The following is a 20,230-nucleotide window of genomic DNA, read 5'->3' as shown; positions in this document are numbered from 1 at the left end:
TCTGCCTCACCTGTAGTGAATTCTACTTGGGCAGGTGGTGCCCTGCTCACTGCTGAATCCCCAGCCCAGAGCCAAGTGGATGGCTGGTGTTCAATAAACACTGGTCCCTGAGAGAGGGCCCGGGACTGTTCCTGACTCACTTCCGGCTCTTGGCGCCTAGCAGGGTGCTGAGACCTGGATTCGCTCAAGCATATAGCGATAGTCATCGAGTACCTACTTACACTTTACTTTTCGCTTACTTTTCGTGTTATTTTAATAAGAAAGCTGACCGGAGGGAAGGAGCACCTGCTCTCTCATAGACATGACCACTGGACACCTGGACCTCAGGCCCGAGACTGCAGTACCTCCTATGTCCAGGAGGAGGCTGAGGGCCCCATAGGGCTCTGCTCCAGCCCAGAGGGGTGCAGAGGGCACGTCCATGCATGGAGGAAGTCGGTGGGCCCCACTCCCCAGCAGACAAACAAACAGAAGTCACCCTAGGAAACAGGGAAAGGTTCTGAAGCAAGAGTTTATTCCAAGTGCACACAGTGGCTATGGACAGTGACCTCAGCAGAGACACATTTCATAAGAGGTCACAAGCCTCTCCTAGTCTCCCAGTCTCAGCCCTGCCCTTGCCTCCTCTCTGGCCTGAGCTAGGGCTGGAGGAGAGTCTTCTACTTCCCAAACAAAACACAGGACCCTACAGGCTCAGAGAGAATTACACAGCCTTATTTTTATTAGTATCTACCAAGAAATAAAATCAAAACCCCCTCCATGCTCCAACTCCACCTCTGCCACGTGGACCCTCAGGGGCAGCGTCTGCCTGGGGAGCCCCTGCTGCCCGAGCTGTCTTTGGAGCTGGTCACCTGTGCACGGCCACCCCTCGTGCCTGCAAGCTGACCACAGACCCATTCCTCTAATGTGGGGACGAAAGGGTGGCTGGCATCTCTCCGGCCCTCAGCTGTCAGCTTTGGGAACTTGGAAGAGATCAGCAATGTCCAGCAGAGCTTGGCGGATGTGGTTCCCAAAGCGCTGGGCATTCTGTGGGCACCAAGAGCTCCGATCAACCTCCAGGCGAGCCCCTGCCCCTCTGTCCCCACAAGCAAGGACTCTTCCCCAGCCATTCAGGGCCCCAGGTGGCACCCCCTCCTCAGGCCTGAGCGGGAGCAGGAGACTCACTGTCTCTGAGCTTGAGAACTTGCTGGAGATGTGGAAGAAGATGGTGTTCTCACCCGCAATCATGTAGGAAACCCCGTAGCCATCGTCTGCCACCTGAGGACAGCACCAGGTGAGGGCCTACAAGCTGAGCTGAGGCTGCCCTTGCCCCTCCGCGGGACCCCCAGGAAGGGTCCGCCCCAGACGCCGCTTTCTTCTCTAGGTCAGGACCACCCAGGGGACAGTGTGAAAACCCAAGAGCTCAGCCCCTGCAGTTCTAGACCCCACCCGGGGACCCAGGACCTCGTGCTTCTCTCAGGGGGCTCAAGATCACCGAGGCCTCTGTCCAGGGGCGTCTCTAGCTCCCTGACAAACATCCCACGTGAGTCTCTCAGTAGGAGAGCTGGACTCTGTCTAGTAAGCATACATCGGGGGAAGCAGCCCTGGGCATGCTTGCGCTCCTGCTCCTGTGGCGGGCGCTGGCACAGGTGGGCTCCCAGGCGCCGGTCTGCCAGGCTGCTAGCTACCCATTCTGTTTCCACGCAGGGCAGGTCCAGGGCTGTGCTCCCACCTCTGGCCCGACCTCTTTGAGGTCCTGCACTCTCCACTGAAAGCGCCAGGCCCCCGTCCTACTCGCCCATCCCCTTCCACAGGTACTTACGGGGCCAAAGCCACCGCCAGGGGCCAGGTGATTGGGGTACTTGTTTGGGTCAAACATGCGGATCTGGAACTGAGTGGTCTGGCTGGTGGAGAGGCGCCAGGGTTCTGAGAGCACCTGCAACAAGCAGACTGCAGCGGTCAGACACCATGTGCTCAGCGCACATCTGCCGCCAAGTGGTGCCCAAGCACCTGCTCGAGCCAGACTGTTCTGGCTGAGGGTGCGGAAGTGAACGCAGTGCAGAACCTTCCTGACGGGGGCCCCAGGTCTGTTCTCGCCATCCCAGCATCTGCGCAAACCCTCGATCCTGTCTCAAGGCTCGTTGACCTGCCCATTCCTCTGTCCCCCTCCTGTCCCGCTGTCCCGTGCACAGGGCACACCCTGGCCTCAGAGTCTGGGCACTGGAGGTTCTCTCTACCCAGCCCGATCCCTTCAGCCTCTTCACTCTTCTCAGGAGTGCTGTCACCACCTGGCGCTTCGCACGTTTGTCTGTCCGTTTCCTTCATGGAAAACCATATGCACAGAGTGGGTTGGGGTCTCTCTTCAGTGTCAGAACCAACTGGCCCCACCCCTCCAGGACAGTTTCAAGGGAGCCGGCCAGACAGAAAACAGGCCAAGACCAGCAGGGAAGGCCACCCGCATCAAAAGCACTGACCTCAGCCAGGAAGGGGGAGCTGACCCCCAGGTACTTAGAGACCACGTAGAGGCAGAAGAGGTGTCTGTCAATGCCAGCGCCCGTCATGGCCAGGCGGTACAAGTTCTGGTGCTTCTCAGAGGCTTTCCGGAAGAGACTCTGGAGGTCTGCTTTCTGGGGCACAGGACAGGGCAGTGAAGAATGGCCCTGACCCCCAAGGCGGCAGGAGGCAGAGGGTCGCCTCACCGTGAGGCTGTGGGGTCACACCTTGTGGGTCCCTTCCACCATGGCCTTGACGAAGGCTGCGGACTCGCGGGTGCAGGAGCGCACAGTCTCCGTCCTCCCCTCACGGAACATCCTGGTCATGGAGGCTTCATAGGTCAGGCAGAACTTGCCCCTGTCCTGGGGAACACAGAGGGTGAACCTGGCTGGCGGCCCCGTGCAGCCCTGACCGCTCGCTGGGCGGCCGGGGGGCCCCTACCCGGAAGTGCGCCAGCTGCAGGGCGATCTGCACGAAGGCGTCGGGACTGGTCCGGCACTTCTTGATGAGACCCTTGCCGAAGAGCAAGAACTGGAAGCAGTACAATTCCACGTCATCTGCCAGCGCCTTGGCCACCTGGTAGGAACGCTCGATGACCGCCTGGCACTGCCGAGACACGGAAAGGGTCAGCTGGGGGCAGACCTCTCGGAAGGGCAAGGCTGGCGGCGTCAGGGTCCCTTCACATCTTCTGGAGGAGGGAGGTGCTGACAGGGCCCCCTGGACATGGGGCTCACACATCCCAGCTCCTCCCGCCAGCACGTGGCCCGAGATGTCTGGTCTCCCTGCGGCCAGTCTACTCAGTGTCCCCTGTGAGCGGGGCTGGGCCAGACAGGAGGAGGTAGCAGGTCCTCGTCACTCTCTCATGCCCCCCCCCCGCCCCCGCCCAGTCCCCGCTCAGCCTGAGCACCTGCTCAGGGATGTCCCACTGCAGCCGCTGAGGATGTGGCAGCGCAGTGTTCGGTGTGCCCAGGCAGTGCCCAGTGTCCGTGTACCCCAGGTGGAAGGTGTCAGTGCCCAGGACAAACTGCAGGGAGAGGGTCAGGCTGAGAGGCTGTCCCCGTCCCCAGCCCCCAGCCCCCTGCCAGCCTACCCCGCAGGACCCCTCTCTGGGCCCCTTGCCTCCCAGAGGTGCCCGATGATAGGGGCGTCTGCCCAGGCATGCTCCGTGTTGAGGCCCATCTTGCCGTTCTCGAAGACCACGAGCGTGAAAGACTTGTCGAACCACCTGCGGAGGAGCGGGTGGTGGCGGGGAGGAGAGGAAGGGGGCGGGGCTGGGGCGGGGCTGGGCGGGGAGAGGCGGGGCCCGGCAGCCCCGCGGTGCGCACCTGTTGTAGCAGTTGCCGTGCAACAGCGCCTTGCCGTACAGGCTGAGGCAGGCATCGTCATTCAGGTCGTGGCAGTGACACTCCTCATCCAGGGCCACGAAGAAAGCCGCGCGCTCGATGGCATCCAGAGCGGCCTTGTTCCTGCCGGAGCTGAAGAAGGTCTGGCGTGCCTGGGCCCACTCCGCTCTGGGACGTGAGGGTGGGGCGAGCGGTGGGGCGGCTGCGGGCCGCGGAGGGGACACCTCCCAGGACCCAGCCCGGAGCTGGGCCGCGGTGGGACTGCAGGGCTGTCCCAGAAGGTGCCCCTGCCCCCGGGCACCGCAACCTGGCCACCACCCCGCTAGACACCACAGCTGCAGCGCTGCACCACTGCCTCTCGGCACCGCGCGCGGCCCGCACGCCCCTCCCTTGGCAGTGCCTCGGCAGAGTGAGTCCCCGAGTCCCCGGGTGGGTGCCGGGCCCAGCTCCTCTCCTCACGGAGCCCTGACCTCCGGCCAGCAGGGTCTGCTGACTCGGACTGCGGTACCTTCCGCCGGCAGTGAGGGCCGCCAGCTTCTCCTCCCCTGGCTGAGGCGGCGAGGGGTCGTCCAGGATCCTCTGGAATTGCAGCTCCAGGTCCCTAGGCTTGAGCAGGCTGGAGCCTTCATAGAGCCACACCTTGAAGAAGCGGCCCTTGTGGTACACCGCCACATGCCTGCTCTCCGCCAGGTGCTGCAGTACATCTGTGAGGGGCCAGTGGCTGAGGCCGCGCTGGGCAGACAGGCCCTTCCTTCCTGACTCCACCACGGCCCCCCACCAACCAGCTCAGTGGCCAGGAGGCCCCTGCCTTGCCAGGCCTCCGCCTGGGCCTCAGGGGTGGACTGGCTGGCACTGAGTTAGGGCCTGCGCTGCTGCTTCCATGCCTCTGGCTTAATGCCAACAATAGTCCCCAGAGGAATGTCACAGGAGCGGACCACTGCTCTGGGAAATGACACAAACTGTCCCGGTGTCAGAAACACGGGCTGTGGCCCTGGCCAGATTCCCACAAGCCTGTCGCCCTCGACAGAGGCAGCAGCACCTCCCCCGGCGCTCGGTGCTCAGGACGCCAGTTCCCCTGTGAGCCTGGGAGGAGGGCCCGGGCCCCAGCACTGGCATTTCACCTATGAACAGGAGATGTCTAACATTGCTCAAACATCGGCTGTTTTTGCCTGTTACACAGCCCTGAGACACTGAGGACACTTCATGACGCACAGGCAGTAGGCCACAGAGCCCAGCGGGCCCACAGCTGGGAGGGAGGGGCTGGTCTGGCGACCCCACGCGGGTGCGACTGTTCTGGGTACCTGTCTCCTTGCCCGGAATCCGAGTGGTGTTGAACATCCTCTCCATCTGGTAGGAGCACATGGGCACTATGCCCAGTGCCATCACCTGCGAAGAAGGCCCGCACAGCTCAGCGTGCACATGGTCTCCCTGCATGCCCACAACCCGACACAACTCACAGGCTTGATCTGTTCGCGGTCCAGCCTGCGGCGATACGTGATCATGGTGTGAACGACGTTCCCCAGACGAGCTGCTTGCACCTCTGTGTTCCTGATGAGCACAAAGTCCTACAGGAGAGAGCGGGGTCTGCAGGGGCTGTGACAGGCCCTGTTAAGAGGTGTGCCTTTTAACTAGTCCGTCTCATAGGTCAGGAGAACTGCCAAAGATGAAATGCACAACTGACTGCGTCACTCAGCTCAACTTAGCTCCAACCCAGCTGCTTTTCCATACCTATTGGTTCACGTTTTATTTTGCTCAAAAGCAGCCTAAACCTCAGGCATGGACATGCCACATGCAAGCTTCTGGGAGAGCTTGGTGGAGCAGGGGACATGGCATGCACTCAGAATGTGCTCTGGTTTGCAGGAGAGGACTGAGATGTGCTGCACAGACCCACGGCTGGGGGCAGGCGGGTTCTGGGGCGCAAGGAGGGCCCGTCACATGGCACAGGAGCAACGGCGACCTCCTGAGCGCTAGAAACAGCAGTCCCGGATCCGTGGTGACACAAAGGGAAGCAGGTTTAAGGAAATCCCCTGGAAATGGTGTCAGTACGTCTGGGAACCCATGGCTGGGGACCAGTGAGGGAGCCAAGGGAGTGACAGGGCCTGGGCTGGGCAGGGCAGTGAGCCCTAAGGGCCCTTAGAGTGACTGACAGTCAGGCTGTAGGACTACTGGATTGTTCAGATCCTCAGTGTCCCCATCTCCTTGAAGATGCGTCTTGACTTCTCTTCCAGGATCTTGCCCACCTTTCCTTTCCCTCAGGCCTCACCCAGAATCCCCACCTGCCCATGGAAACCCCCTCCGGGGCTCTGGACAGAGCTGAGCACACAGGGGCACATCTCACCATGACGTAGTAGTTGCTGTTCACCATGATGGGGGTCCTGCCTCGCAGGTAGATGTACTCTTCCCACCAGTCGCTCACCTTCGGGTAAGTGCAGGTGGGTGTTGGGAGGGCGGGGGGGGACCGCCCCTGGGCAGCGGTGGAGAGGGGAGGGCAAGCCCTGGGGGACGGAGGACTCACATAGTTTGTTGCCCACCAGGACTTGAGAATCAGGTACTTCTGCAGCCTGGGGGCCATCTTGTTCTGGAAGTCCTTGGCCAGCGCCTCCTTGTGGTGGTACTCCTTGTCATCCAACAAGGGCCGCACAGACTCCAGGTACTGTCCAGCCAGGGTACCATTAGCGTGGGGGCTGGGCAGCAATGGCTGCCTATGTCCCGACCCTCTGCTGACCCCAGCCCCACTGCTCTCAAAGCCCCGCTGTGAAGGGGACAGTCCCTTATGTTTGGACAATTCCTCTGAGTCCAGCTACCCCACCCACTGGGATGCCTGGCCCAGGTCCTCACCCGCTGAATTGTGTCCGACACTTTGGGCACAGGAAGCTTGGGCAGAGACGTCTGGAAGCTGTAGAGCATGGGCCGTCCGCTGGACAGAAGGCGGACACAGATCTGGGGTACAGAGCAGAGTGTTGGGCTGGGAGCCAAGGAAATTAATGGGAACAAATGCTTGAGGAGCTGGGCCCCAAACCGCAGATCCAGGACAAACCCTTGTGCCAGACACCCATGCCCGCCTACCTCCCCCCTCCAGCTCACAACCCTAAATGAGGCCCCTGGGTCTCAGATCAGATGCCCGAAGCCCTCCACTAGCTTCTGCTCACAGCCCAGACTTTGGTGAAGTAGCTGGTCTGGCCATGCATCTCAAACATCCAACCGTGGTAGGAAAGCAGCAGTTTCAGGGTTTGGCGGAAGAAGAAGATGCCCAGCGCCCAGACCCCGGTGGAGAAGATGGCCATGCTGAGGAGCGCCTGCGTCTGCGGGGTTTGGTAGGGGCCACATCTGTCAGAGAAGGGAGAGGGCTGCAAGGTCCACTGAGGCCGGCCTCGGAAGTTCTGACTGCAGTCTCGATGACGGTGAACCATCTTGGTGGAGGCACCGAAGAGCCACCTCCCTGGGCACACAACGAGTGCAACGCATATGCACATGTGGACACCGGACTGAGGTGCTGGTGGCGGGGGGAGGGCTGCCCCTACGACCTCCAGTGGCTATTGTCCTGTGTCTGCCCAGCTCGGGAACCCTGGCCTTGGAGTCTGCCCCGCCTCCTCTTGTGGCCCCGCTTCTCACCCCTCAGGGAGGCGTCTCTGGATGTAACAGACCAGCCCCATAGAGATGTCCACGTTGCAGTAGGAGGAACCCACTGTTGCCATGACGACAACCAGCCAGCTGGTAGGGCTCCCGGGATACACACCCCTAAGGATGCCGTTCTGTGGGGCAGAGACAGGCAGTAGGAAGGACTGCGGCAAGCAAGCACCTGGAGGTTCTGGCGGGAGGCTGTCTCCCTTGGTCACCTGCTGTGCTCTTACTCCTTTCTGCTACCCCTCCTTCACATGCCCCCACCCGCGGCACCCAGTTCTTCAGTGTCCCACTGCCACTTCCTGCATACCTATCTCCCCTCCACACCTTGAGCAACCTTCGTTTCTGCATGCTAGACCCTGTCCCCCAGCAGAACTGTCAGCCAAAGTGGGGGCGGAGGGCCTTGACAATGGGGCAGGAGCTGACACCTGGCCTCTACCCCCGGAAGGCTCTATTCTGCACCTGCTTGGAGGGAAGAGGCCAGGAGAACCACCTGCGCCCACCTTGATGCGAATCAGGCGTTTCTTCCAGGAGTTGATCCCGGACAGGTAGATGTGTTTCAGGGCCTCCCGACTGAGCCGGAAGTCGACCCCATCTGGGGTCACGGTGAACTGGAAGGCCACAGCCTGGTGCGCTTCCGCCATCCTGGAGGTTGGCCCGCACCTGGGAGGGGGCAGGAGGGTACCCGGATGCGCTCAGGCTGGCCCCGCCCCCTGCTGAGGGCCCGCCCCCGGCCTGCCGCTGCCCCCACCCGGCTAGCGGCCTCCTGGCCCCCGCAGCGCCCCAGGCCCGGCCATCGCTGCCCGGCTACCCAGCCCAGCTAACGGCCCGAGAACCCTCGCGCCGGTGTTCCGAGCTGGCTCCCCGACAAATGGTGTAGGGGTCGGGAAGGGGTCAAGGCCTCGTAAGCGTCAGAATATGCGAGGGCAGCGAAGGGCGGCCTCGGGATGGGGTTGAGAGGTGCTCTGGGAGCGTTTTCCTCTAGAGCACGGCCGGCTCCGGGTTCCCCCAGCCCCGACCGCTTGGGACCCCGGCCCCGTCCTCGCTCCCGCACTGCACTCCGGGCCGGGCAGGTAGCCCTGTGTTGCCCCCCACTCCACTCCACTCACCGCTCACGTTCACTCCTGTCCGCGTGTGGGGACAGTCGGTCTGGCCCGTGTCCCCACGTCCTTCAGACCAGCCACCCTGCCCCGCCCTCCCAGGGAACTTGACACCCTCTCCCAAATTTGGGTTGAGAAAACATGCGGGGCGGCGACTAGAATCCCCTCCCCTCCAAGGGGTCGACTTCCTGGGGTGGGAGGGCTGGGTTTCTGCAAGCTGAAGATTGCTGTAAGGCCTGGGCCCTTGGGGGCTGGGGGTGGGAAAGACTTCACATGAGGTTGCTGGCACTAGAGCTAAAAATAGCCAAATGTAGGGAAAAGGTCATCGGTGTGTCAGCTGTGCTGCCTGTCCGGATCCCCAGTGCACGGAGTGGCCAGTTCCCCTCCCAGGGCTGTCTTCATACCCCATTACTCCTCAGTCTGCCACCAGACCTAGTTTTTATCACATCTAAGCTGGAGCCAGGGAGTGGGGAGGGCAGGAGGCTCTGACTGGCAGAATGGACCCTTTAACCACTCAAACCCAGAGCACTGAAAAACCATGCTTTTCGGGGGGGAAACAGGCTGGGAGCCGTGGTCACTTTGTCAGTCTGCCTGCATTCTCGGTTGGCACTTTCTGCTGCAGCAAGCAGGACTAGAACAGGTGTGAAAGAAGCTCGTTTATTGTCTTAAGGTACACAGCCAAAGGGCTCCCACCGCTCGCCAGGGAGAGGTCAGTCTCCTCCACCCATGTCACTGGGGGCTCAGCCCAGGCCCCAGGGCCTTCTGCTCATTGCCCTGCACTCCAAGGTCCTGCCCTGGAGGCTCCCGGAAGACCCGAGGAGTTGGCGGTGGAGAGTCAGGATGGGGGGTGGAAGCCGGTCAGCTGCCCCTTCTGCTGGAAGTAGAGCTGGAACCGAGACTGGGCGTACTCCTGGGGAGGAAAGCCACCCCATGCTGGTGAGAAGGTTTGGGACTAGTACCCACAGGCCCCTCAGTCTGCCCACGGCCTCCCGGGACTGCCCACAGATTTACTGGTGGACACGAGGCCTCTGCTACGCCCCCGCCGCCCCCTAACTCACCTATCTGGGTTACTCACCAAGTAACCAAATTCTATGGTGGACATGGATGCCTGGAGAATGGACCACAGACCCCAGAAGAAATGGGATGCCAGAGCATACCTGAGGGGTAGGGCGAGCAGGGGGATTCAGAGCATACCTGGCATCACCCAGACCCCGAAGCTCTAGCTTCTCCCCTGTCCGCCTGACCCCACTCTGACCTGATCTTTCTTCTCACTGTCAAGCAGTCCCTGGCAGCCTCAGCCCTCGTCCCCACCCCCAATCCTCACTGTACACTGGCATCTGTCTGCCCTTCCCTCAGCCTCTCTCCTGCACCCTGCTCCAGCCCACCCCAGCCATCTTTCCTCACCGATTAACCTCGACCAACAAGTCTTCTTCCAGGTTACTCTGCTCCTCCTGGGAGACGATCTCACCTTTCTTTACTTCTGCCAGGTAATGGCGAATAAAATGGAGCTGAGATCAACAGATGAGAGTCAACAGGGGACGCTGGGGCATTTCCGTTAACACCCCTTCTCACCGTTCCTTCCAGAGTTCACCTTCCTCCTCCCTCACAGGCCAGGTCCCGCTCCCCGGCCTCTGGCCCACATACCTGCTGTCCCCGAGTGGGGTAGTCTGCTGGCTGCGCTTTGTAGAAAGGCCACTCCTCATGAGTGTAATTATAAACCCACTCGCAAAAATGGTTCCCAATGTCAAAGCCCCTAGGGGAAGAAGGCAGCTGCTCGGTGCCCAAATCCCCTGGGCGGCAGGAGGCAGAGATGAAGGCCTGGTCTGTTTCCATGGGGGGCGGCCCCCCACCCGCACCTGTAGTTGTAACTGCTGTACTCAAAGTCGACCAACATGAGGCTGTCAGCATTTTCTGGCTCTGAGAGCAACAAGATGTTCCCTGGGGGAATGCGGTGAGGTCTGGTCACTCGAGGGCCCTCTTGCCCCTCACTTTAGGCCGGGAGACATGCATGACTTCTCCTACCTTCCTGGATGTCATTGTGGCAGAAGACCACTGGTGAGGGGGTGGACTCTAGCAACCTCCTGCAGGGGGGACATGGGCAGGAGTGACCAGGGGAAGGTCGAAGCTGCTCGGCAAGCCCGCAAGCCCTGGGGAGGACGCCGTGCGCTCCTGGCAGCACCGCCTGTGCACCCTGTCCTGCCCGCGCTCACCGGAGGCTGCCCATCTCATCCTTCAGGCTGTACGTCTCCAACAGGTTCATCTGCGGGAGGCCTGGCGCGGGCAGGTCCAGGATCTGCTTTAGATACCTGAAGTCCAGAGAGTAGGACATACTCATTCTGCCAGCCCTGTGCACCCCTGTCCTCTCTGCCCCCGGTTTTCTGTCACTGTATGACCTGCCTGGCACATGTTTGGAAGTCTGTCCTGTGAGAGGCAACGCTAGCTGCTGGGACACCTGATCCACCACTCAACTGCTCAGATGGACAGTCATGGACACAGTCACAGCCCAGTAGTAAATGCCAGCATGAGGGCTTAGTGCGGTGTGCGGGAACCCCAAACTCACCGCTCCATGGTCCCAAACAGCCAGTGGGGCTCCTTAGTGAAAGGCATCTCCATGCCGTGGAACTGGGCCATCTTCGTGGCGATGGCTGCCGACAGCACGGGCTCTCTAAGCTCTCGCGTTTTCAGTGGCCTGCTCTGCACCCAGGAACCTATCAGGGTGGTGAGGGGGCTGGGGCAGGCAGGGGAAGGGATAGGGGAAATTCCCTACCTGGGGTGAGGGATGTGGGGCAGACACTGGGAGCGGGGAGGGGCTGGGGGAAGGAGGTCCCTCGGGCAGGGCAGGGCTGGGCTCACTGGGATGTACTGTTCCAGTCGGCCCTCTGGGAAGACTCCGTAGAGCTGAGGCCCCAGGGCCCGCTCCGCAAGGATGGCGAACATCACACTTTCCAGGACCAAGGAGTCCACGCCCTGAAGGAAGAAGGACGGCAAGGGGCAGGGGCCACGAGGCCAGAGGCAACGCGGCGCCAACGCACGGAAGGCTTTGTCCTGCCATCACAGCTGGGACTTCCTGTTCTATAGTCTGGAGGCTCCAGAGCACAAGCTTTCATGGAATAACAGACAAGTGACTTGCCCCTAAGCCTCAGCGTCCTCAAGTACTTCGGGGCCAGAACCACCTGCTACACCTAAGTGACAAGTCCTAGAGCCACCGGCTACTGCACCCTCGCTCCCTCCTCACCTGCAGGATGGCCCCGTACAGCCGCAGCAGCACCTCCCGGGGCTCCTCGCCCACGCTGGGCAGGTGGTCCGGCAGCGAGCAGCGGAAGAGCAGGTTGCTGAGGCCTCCGCTGCAGACCCACACGAGGGCGCGCTCAGCCCGCCGTCCGAAACCCCGGCCCGGTGCCAGGCCGCGCTGAGTGTCCGGAGGGCCATCCCACCCCGACCCCGTCCCGTGCACCGAAGCGCCTGCCCCTGCCCTCCCACCTCACGGGGTGAACCCTCAGCTCCTCCGGCCGCGCTCTGCGCCAGGCCCCGCCCAGGTACTCCCGGCACCACTGGTGGGCTCGGCGCTCGGCGTCACGCGACTGTGCTGAGCCGCGCCGCCGGTTCGGGGCCGCGGCCGGGCACTTAGACTGCCGCAAGCTGTCCTGAGCCGAACGGCCGCCGACAGCCCCATCTTCGCCGGGAGACGTGCCCTCCGCCGCCATCGCGCGGGCTGCGCGGAGCCCAACGCCCTGCGCGCGCAGCCCGTTCGGAGGGGCTCGGTTCCTTCCGGCTGCGCTCGGCTCCGCTTCCGGCCGCCGGCGCTTCTCCGGTCGCACTCGAGTCTCTCCGGCTCTGTTCGGCCCTGCGCGGCGCCGCTCGGCTCTCTCTGTGACCCAGGGAGGCCAACGCCAGCGCGTCTGCGCCGTGCCCTCTGGGCGGGGCCGGACCGGGAGGAGGGAACGGCGTGGGCCAATCAGAAGCGCCGTGAGCGGCTGGGCGCGCGCGGGCGTCACGTGGGCGGGGGCGCGTCCCGGGCGCGCGCAAGCGGGCGGCTCCGCGGGATCCAGGTGGCCCGAGCGCTCGGGGGCGGGTGTCCCGGGGAGGGCGCCGGTCCGCGAAGATGGGCCTTCACCAGGGCTGGGGGCCTTCACCAGGGCGGGAGCCCCTCACGGCAGTCGGCAAGGAAGAGAGTCACGGCGCGTGGGTCGCACCTGAGGGAGGTGGCGAGCGTGCGGCACTTAGTAGGTGCCGAATCAACACCTACTGTGAATGAAAGATTGGGACCTTTGGGATAATTCCATAATTCCAGTGACGCTAAGTATTTTGCATTCCTAATCGCAGCAGAGACTCCCTGTCAGTTGGCGTGCACCTCTGAGAGGAGGCTGTTGTCGCCCTGCTTGAAACTGACGTCTCCGTTCTCCGCTCCACCACCATCCTGTCTCCAGACCCGGAACCACTGCAACACCCAACCCGGGAGGAAGGGCTCGCACCTTGGAGCAGACACCTGGGGCAGCATCCCTGTCCTTGGCCCACCTCCGCACGTGGTTGGGGTCCCACCTTAAGGAATGCCTCCTGCATTTCTGCTGCTGTCCCAGGCTGAAGTGGCAACCAAGATGACCTGACCTACATGTGTTTGTGGCAGTGCCTAAGGACCGTGGTAGTCTTTGATCTGAATAACCGGAAAGAAGTCAAGAATTGGTGACCGGAAGGCAACCATCGGCTCTCATGGTGGGGCCCTGACCCTTGTGTCTTTAAATCTGAGCCAGTGCTGAGACCCACAGCTCACTGGTTGAAAGGGAGGCTTGGTCCCTTGGAGGAAGGACCCTACCATGTCCCCGTAAATATCTCCAAAAATATTCTTCCAACACTTTCCCAAAGGGACCTAGAGCTGCTTATCAAAGTAACTGATATACTTTGGAAAGGGAACTATCCAGGCCATTCAGGGGCTGTTAGGTACAGGGTCTGAGCAAACGCTGTGCCGGGTACCTGAAGCATCATGAGCCACTGGTTAGAGTGAGGGCTCAGTCAGGCGAGAAAGCCCTGCACTTACTTCTGTGGCCCCAGTGCACACTTGGGGTGATGGCAGCTCGCTGTGGGCAAAGTCTGCACAGGGGTCCGTGGCCTATGAAAGAAGAATCATGGCAGTGAGAGAGAAGGTCCCCAGGACATCCACTTCAGTTCACCTGAATGAACCCTGCAGAATCCAGATGGGGTCAAGTAAATGATGGCTGACCACCAAACAGCCAAGGAGTATTCCCGGTCACAACAGCCAGGTCAGATGAGACATCTTTGCTGAAACCGGTTAATGCATGTCTGGCACTTGATCATGCGATTATTGATGTGGTGAACACGCTTTTCAAGGGTAAATTTCCAAAATCAGTTCGCATTTATATGGGAAGGACAGCCAAACATTTATTGTCTTGCTTCAAGACTGTTTTAACTCTCCTGCTATGTCACAGTGTGATCCACCGAGACCTCATGTTGACACGCACTGCAGAGGGGGTCCTGAACAAAGTGGGTGGGTGGCTGTGAGCCAGCTTCTGTCCTTGGCGTTGGTGGCTTGCGCTGTCGAAGTGGGGCTGCTGGAGTGGAATTGTGTTTGTGGCCTGGCTGCCAGTCTTCTCCGTGTTTCCCTCCATTAGCTCATTGTGTTAATTTAGAGGAGGGTGAGGTAGATTATGTGGTGAATTTCTTTTTGGGACAGTGAAGGGGTGTCAGCATTTGGTAAGTGTTGGGTGTGTGAGGGTTGTGAACCCTGAGTGGCCTCATTTGTGCCCATGACTTCAGTCAGCATCTGTATGCTGTGACTGAATGACAACCGGGTTAGGTCGAAGTCTTGGGTCACTGTTAGTTTCCTACTGCCACTGTGACAAGGGCCACGCCTTGGTGACTTAAACCAGCAGACATTGATTCGCTCACGGTTCTGGAGCCAGGAGTCTGAGATCAGTATCACTAGGCTGAAGTCAGGATGTCAACATGGCTGCCCTCCCTTTGAGGCTCGAGGGGACTTTTTCCTGCCTCTTCCAGCTTCTAGTGGCTGCAGCCATTCCTTAGCGTGTGCTGCCTCCCTCCCGTCTCTGCCTTCATGGTCAACATTTAGGGTCAACCTGGAAAATCCAGGATGATCTCATCACAGAATCCTTTACTTAATCACTTCTACAAAGAGCCTTTTTCCAAATAGGGTCACGTTTCTAGGGTGCAGGTATCAGGACCTGATATCTTTTAGGGACCATTTTTACACGTTGACATAACTTATGTCTTATAACAATAACTATTTCATAAAATAAAAACTTCATGAGAATAGTGGCATTGTCTTTACATTTTTTAGCGGGTTTCTTTAATGTCTGACTTAGATGAAGGTAGCTGGTTCTCCATACCTACTGCTGCACTCAGTCTCTTGCAGTATGTTGTTTCGGTTGATATATATGAAGAAAATCCAGCCTCACATATATTTGTAGTTGGAAACATTTCAATAGTTTTTCAGATAATTGTGGATCTTCGCTGACACTCCTCCAAGACTGGACAAGAAGTAGTTTCTTACCAACTAGTTGCAATTTAGAATCTGAAACCATATCAAGGACCCTCTGTGTCTTGTTATATTAAAATCCATTGATGTCCCTTACATGGCGAAGGGGTCTTCCGCTCGTGAAAAATTATGAAATGTTATGCATTCATCAGTCACTTGGAAAATATTGGTTCACTGAGTGATGTAGATCTTCTGAATTTTGATACACTTTATTATATAATATCAAAAAAATCACACTTGATTATATCACCGGCAACCTCATCAGAAACATATTTAAATACTGGGAAACTTTTAAGCTCACAGCGCCGAGCTCCGGTTTTCCAAAATTCTGATTTTTGCTTCAAAGCTTAAATGTTATCAGTAGCAACAAATACTATTAGCTGTTTTCTTTGAAGTAACGAAATTTTCTGCCAAATACCCTGGTCAGAATAACCATAGTTTGTCAATTTTCTTTCCAGTAAAAATAGTGTTTCATGAAAAAAAGTGGCTAGTTCAGCTGCCAACTTAAACAATTGCGTAATTAGTTGTGACACCTATTGTATTTTGGTCTGCAGTGCTTTATGTCATCACCCTGAATATTAAGTATTAAGCATTGAACTTAATAAAATTAATAATTTTCATTTTTTCTTAAATAAAAAGTATTTTATCCTTAAATGAAGCTGCTTCCTCCCCCAGGCAGTAAGGAATCGACATGACTGTTAGTTTGGTGCCACAGCCTCGATTTGTGCCATGGAACCTGCAGTTTGGCCCACACTGCTTTCGCCCATCGACACGCAATGGAGAACAAATAGCATCTTCGTACTATACAAATAATTTTGACCTCGCTGACCTTTGGAGACTCCAGGAATCCACAGACCTTATTTTGGTTATTCCTCTCTATTCTCTGTAGCATTTAGGATAATATTTGGCCATGAATCACAAAGAGCCATAATAACAGTGACTTATTTAAAAGGGAAATTTTAGTGATGCTGCGTGTGGTTGAACACAGGGAATGCACTAAGTGAGCTCACTGAAATTGCCCAGTGCGCCACCTGTGCCGTCTGATGCAGTTTGCATGAGATAAGACTATTTACCTCGTGTAAAGGTTTAGAGGTAGCCAGTCTCGCGACCGAACGGTGGCTGTATTACATGACGTCCTTATGGGTCCAGATTTCCTTTATCTTTTTCTGTCTCTGTGTCCTAGGGCTACCTCAGCATCCCAGATGACTGCTCCGACAAGGGCTTCCAGGTTTTCGCCAGCAAGGGTAAGGACCGGCTGAAAAAGACTATCCAGTGCCTGTGCCAGCAGTCTTGTAAGGGGAGGATGTACCGGGAGCTGGCACGTGCCACCAGCTGCAGGAGAGATGAACGAATGTGTTTACTGTAGAGGGCTAACTGGCCAATTAAAATCAGGGTTTCTAAAATGATGGGGGAACAGGAGAATAGATACTGGGAGACAAGAGCAGTTTCCGGCCTCGTCCACTGCCTTGACAGTCCGTACCTCCATGCACCCTCTATCCTGCATATGGAGCGCACGCCCCTTATCCTCAAAAGGACCGTTGTGAACGTTGCATTCAGCTTCAAGTTTAGGTTCTCTGAGCTACATGCCATCTGTTCCAAAAGGTCCGTCCTCGTGGTCCTGCAATGTAAACATGAAAAGATGTTTCTCATCCCCTAACATAGTCCGTGTACAACAGTTTGTATGTTCAGTGACTTGTAGACGGAAAATGTTTGGTGTCCCAAACCTACAATAGGAGAGTAAGAAGAGGATCAAGACAGTAAAACCCCCCACCCAGAAGAGGTGGCTCGGGGACGCAGAGCAGTCTCCTCCCGGCCCGCGGTCAAGCGAGAACAGTGAAGATCCCTTCTCTGGCAGGACAGGAAGTTCCTTGTTTTGACAGCTCCTGGCTCTGTCTCCAGGGATGCTGTCTGTCACGCCTCATGTCCCCGCTGAGGAGGGCAGCGGAAGGCGCTCTTCCTGGAGGCCCAGCAGCTCTCTCTGTGGGATTGAATGCCCGCTGGCTTTTGTGGGGAGACTTTCGGAGTCAAAAGGCCACGGGTTTGGGCAAACTAGGGTTGCAGTTTCTTCGGCAATACAGTTTTCCCCCAAATTACCACAATTACTAATTCTGGATCCAGAACATGAGTTCAGGGACGAGTCCCTGCCTCCTGCTTTCTGAAATGGTTTGAGTAGCATTGGTACACTCTCTTCCTTAAACATTTGTTAGAATTCACCAGTAAAACAATCTGGGTCTGGAGTTTTGTTTTCTTTGTGGGAAGGTTTTTAATTGGAAATTCAATTTCCTCAGTACCTACAGGGCCATTCAGATTTTTCTCTTTCTTCTGGTTCCAGCTTTGGTAATTTGGGTCTTTCAAGGAATTTGTTTATTTAACCTAATTTGTAAAACTTCTTGGCAAAGCTTGCTCATAATACTTTTTCTTACTCTTTTAGTAGCTGTTGAATCTAGCAATATTCCTGATTTCATTCCTAATTTATGTTTCCTCCCTCCCCTTTTTTTCTTGATTAGTCTAACTAGAGGTTTATCAATTTTACTAACTTTTTCAAAGAACCAGCTTTGGAGTTATTGATTTTCCTCAATTATTTGTACGTTTTCTATTTCACTGGTTTCTGCTCTTCGTTTCCTAGTCACTGATCCCTATCTTCCCTTCCAGCCTTTTATTTTCAGCCTGTCTTTGTTTCTGTATTAAATTTATTTCTCCAGACAGCCTGCAGTTGGGTCTTACCTTTTTATGCAGTATGGCTTTTGGTTTAAATGTTTAGAACCCTTCCATCTAATGTAATTATTGTGTCGTTGGGTTTAAATCGACCACCTCACTATTCGTTTTATATTTGTCTCATCTTTACCTGTGTTCCATTTCCCCTTTCCATTTACTCTTAGCTAATTAGCTATCTCTTCGTGATATTTAAAGTGTTTTCTTTAGGGTTCGTAGTGTGAATTTTTAGCTTATCATAGTCTACCCTCAAATAATATTGTCCTATCATGTATAATCGTAGATTTCCACTTACTTCTCCCATCCTTTGTACTGTTGTTGTTTTACTTACACGTATGTTTTAAACTCTGTAACACATTGCTTCTTTTAAATTTATGCAGTGACTATGTTTTAAAGAAGTTCAAACATGAGGCTATAACATGATAAGAATAGCTCAAGAAAATTAACAACTTACATGTCAATTTCCCTTACAAGAATGTATACAAAAGTCCCAACAAAATATCAGCTAATGAAATTCAACGGTTTATTTTTGTAAATTCACTCCGATCACTTAGAGTTTAACGCAGAAATCCAAGGACGGCTCAGCATTCCACTTTCGCTTTCAGGGGGTTTAACCCAGCCAACCACGGTGCTCTTAAAATGGACAAGGACTTAATGCTCCAGACCTGGGAGACCCCGTAAGCCCTCTCATTCATTCATCCACATGTTTGCCAAGCATCTGCTTTGTGCCAGGCAATGTGGTTGGAGCTCAAGGTTCAAAGATGGAGAAGATGGTATGTCTGCTCTCCTGCGGCTCTCAGTTACCAGGGAGGGAAACATAAACTGAATGCCATTCTTAGAAACCACTATAGTTGAGATAAAATATGGGTTGTGGTTGGGGCACAAAACAGGGAATGACCTGCTCCTGGCCATAGGCCTTCTCTCCGGGCTGGAAGGGTTGCCACCCAGGGAATGCTGCTGCTCTTGCCAACGTGCCCCAGCTCCTTCTGCCCCGTGGTTTCCAGTCACTAGTCACTCCAGTGCCCCACCCTTCCCTCAGAAATAATTCTCCGCAGAGATAATTTACAAAGAAAGGTCAGGGCACATAAATTCCTTCAAAGGAAAAAGGACAACTTCACTGTACCCCTGTTGAAGCTCCAGCCCCTCTAACCTGCCCCTCCCACCTGTGTCTACCGGTCGTCCTTAGAGCCGAGACCCGCGAGACCCGCTCTTCCCCGCTCCGGCGCCAGTTGACCCTGACCAGATCTGACTCTCGAGCTTGGTTTCAGCCCTCGCTCTCCCCACACAGCTCACACCCTAAACAGAGCCAGCCACGTAGTTGGAGCTCAAGAAAATCTTCCGAATTGAATGAACACAGCGTCAGGGCTAGAACGTCATCCACTGTCCGTCAATGCCTCTGTGCAGCCTGCGTAGCCTGTGCTGCGTGCTGCAAGTTCAGTTTTAGCTCCAGTCAGCATCTTTCTGGTCCATCCCGAATCCAGCCTCGGTCAGCACCCATTTGTGGAACAGCTCCCCAAGCCCCGGTCAGCACCCAAAGGCGGACAGCTCCTCCGGCCCTTTTCCACGCCCCGCCCAGCCTCGGCCTGAGTCACCTCGGAACCAGGCTTGGATCCCCAACTCTTCTGACTCCTTGAGACGTCAGCGCAGACCCCGGGGCCGCACTCACCTCTCCAGGAGCCCCTGCGCCCCCAAAGCCCAGTTAACCAGAGGTCTCCGAACCCAGACTGCTGCCTTCCTCTGACTTGCCCTCCGCAGGCTCCTCATTGAAAGCCGCCAGCCTCATCTGTCCCCACCCACAGACCTTCTTGTACACGAACCTGATCCCCCATCCCCGCCAATCCGCTTCTCACCTGCCCCCCCCCAAAACTCTGAGCTGCGAACCTGATCCTTCCCAACCAGAGTTCAGTCAAACCATCTCGTTCTCCTCCAACCAGCTCTGCCGGCCCCTCCCCCTCCCCCCTCCCCTCCTCGTCCCCTCCCCTGTCCCCTCCCTCTCGGATCCTCCCCTCCTCCTCTCCCCCTGCGGCGTCCTGCTGGCTGCCGCGGTGTCCTGCAGGGCGTCGAGGTGTGTCGGCGGGCGGGGTGTCGCAGGGCGTGTCACGAGGTGAACGGGGAGGGCCGAGGACCGGGGGGGCGACGACGGCGCGGGCCCCAGCTCTGCCCCGCCCCCGCGAGCCGGCTGCCTCTCCCCGGAGAAGATGGCGGACCGCGCGGAGATGTTTTCTCTCTCCACCTTCCACTCGCTGTCGCCGCCCGGCTGCAGGTACGCAGGGGCGACCGGGGCCCCGGCAGGCCCTTCCCTCGCTGCGGCCCCCCCGACCCAGTCTGCGGGCTGCTCCCACCCGCCTTGCCGCCCCACCCCCATCGCCTCTGGGGACGCAAGCCCCAGTCCCCTCTCTGGTCCTGAGGCCTCTGAATCCTGCTCTCCATCCCCCTCGCCTCCGTTCAGGGTTTCTCCATTTTTGTCCTCTATTCTCCTC

At 57.3% G+C, this 20,230-nt stretch overlaps 3 protein-coding genes and 1 long non-coding RNA gene across 5 annotated transcripts in view; 2 read left to right on the top strand and 2 right to left on the bottom strand.

Moving 5' to 3' along the window:
• Positions 1 to 490: 490 nt before the first annotated feature.
• CPT1B (carnitine palmitoyltransferase 1B) lies at positions 491 to 9,036 on the bottom strand. The gene is made up of 19 exons (XM_039863046.1): positions 8,540 to 9,036; positions 7,934 to 8,093; positions 7,422 to 7,561; positions 6,959 to 7,136; positions 6,648 to 6,749; positions 6,325 to 6,462; positions 6,148 to 6,225; positions 5,267 to 5,374; positions 5,111 to 5,195; positions 4,318 to 4,513; positions 3,792 to 3,977; positions 3,586 to 3,691; positions 3,374 to 3,490; positions 2,908 to 3,072; positions 2,694 to 2,828; positions 2,448 to 2,600; positions 1,796 to 1,909; positions 1,159 to 1,251; positions 491 to 1,020 (listed from the first exon to the last, which is right to left on the bottom strand). The coding sequence occupies exons 2-19, from the start codon at positions 8,072 to 8,074 to the stop codon at positions 937 to 939; spliced, it is 2,319 nt and encodes a 772-aa protein (XP_039718980.1). The 5' UTR covers positions 8,075 to 8,093; positions 8,540 to 9,036; the 3' UTR covers positions 491 to 936.
• Positions 9,037 to 9,171: 135 nt separating this feature from the next.
• Positions 9,172 to 12,403, bottom strand: CHKB (choline kinase beta). Of its 2 annotated transcripts, XM_039863072.1 has the most exons (11): positions 12,011 to 12,399; positions 11,766 to 11,874; positions 11,384 to 11,497; positions 11,091 to 11,224; positions 10,741 to 10,836; positions 10,553 to 10,611; positions 10,387 to 10,468; positions 10,175 to 10,283; positions 9,935 to 10,038; positions 9,606 to 9,687; positions 9,172 to 9,440 (listed from the first exon to the last, which is right to left on the bottom strand). In XM_039863072.1, the coding sequence occupies exons 1-11, from the start codon at positions 12,232 to 12,234 to the stop codon at positions 9,366 to 9,368; spliced, it is 1,188 nt and encodes a 395-aa protein (XP_039719006.1). In that variant the 5' UTR covers positions 12,235 to 12,399; the 3' UTR covers positions 9,172 to 9,365. The 2 variants fall into 2 exon arrangements, with proteins under 2 accessions (XP_039719006.1, XP_039719007.1); XM_039863073.1 differs by lacking the exon at positions 9,606 to 9,687 and having other exon boundaries at positions 12,011 to 12,403.
• Positions 9,470 to 20,230, top strand: part of MAPK8IP2 (mitogen-activated protein kinase 8 interacting protein 2) — a 19,990-nt gene continuing 9,229 nt past the window's right edge. Inside the window, exon 1 of the mRNA XM_039863047.1 lies at positions 9,470 to 9,474. The gene's annotated coding sequence lies outside the window, so the exon portion shown is untranslated. The remainder of the gene's footprint in view (positions 9,475 to 20,230) is intronic.
• LOC120602833 (uncharacterized) lies at positions 12,599 to 18,269 on the top strand. The gene is made up of 2 exons (XR_005652859.1): positions 12,599 to 13,785; positions 16,222 to 18,269. It is a non-coding gene; the product is annotated as an uncharacterized LOC120602833 (long non-coding RNA).

This window comes from Pteropus medius, unplaced genomic scaffold (assembly GCF_902729225.1).
Source record: "Pteropus medius unplaced genomic scaffold, Ma_sr-lr_union100, whole genome shotgun sequence".
Taxonomy (NCBI): Eukaryota; Metazoa; Chordata; class Mammalia; order Chiroptera; family Pteropodidae; genus Pteropus; species Pteropus medius.
The sequence above is the reverse complement of the archived record's forward strand: the minus strand, read 5'-3'. Positions and strand labels throughout refer to the sequence as shown.

Bases quoted from the DNA above. Each gene is read 5' to 3' on its own strand.
- CPT1B (XM_039863046.1), bottom strand. From the start codon at position 8,074: ATGGCGGAAGCGCACCAGGCTGTGGCCTTCCAGTTCACCGTGACCCCA. The intron at 4,514-5,110 runs GTACCCAGAACA...GGCCCCTCACAG, and splicing joins GATTCCGGGCAAGGAGACAG to ATGTACTGCAGCACCTGGCG. The intron at 3,491-3,585 runs GCAAGGGGCCCA...CTCTCCCTGCAG, and splicing joins TCATCGGGCACCTCTGGGAG to TTTGTCCTGGGCACTGACAC.
- CHKB (XM_039863072.1), bottom strand. From the start codon at position 12,234: ATGGCGGCGGAGGGCACGTCTCCCGGCGAAGATGGGGCTGTCGGCGGC. The intron at 10,469-10,552 runs GTAGGAGAAGTC...GCATTCCCCCAG, and splicing joins CCACAATGACATCCAGGAAG to GGAACATCTTGTTGCTCTCA. The intron at 9,441-9,605 runs GTGAGTAACCCA...TTTCCTCCCCAG, and splicing joins CCATAGAATTTGGTTACTTG to GAGTACGCCCAGTCTCGGTT.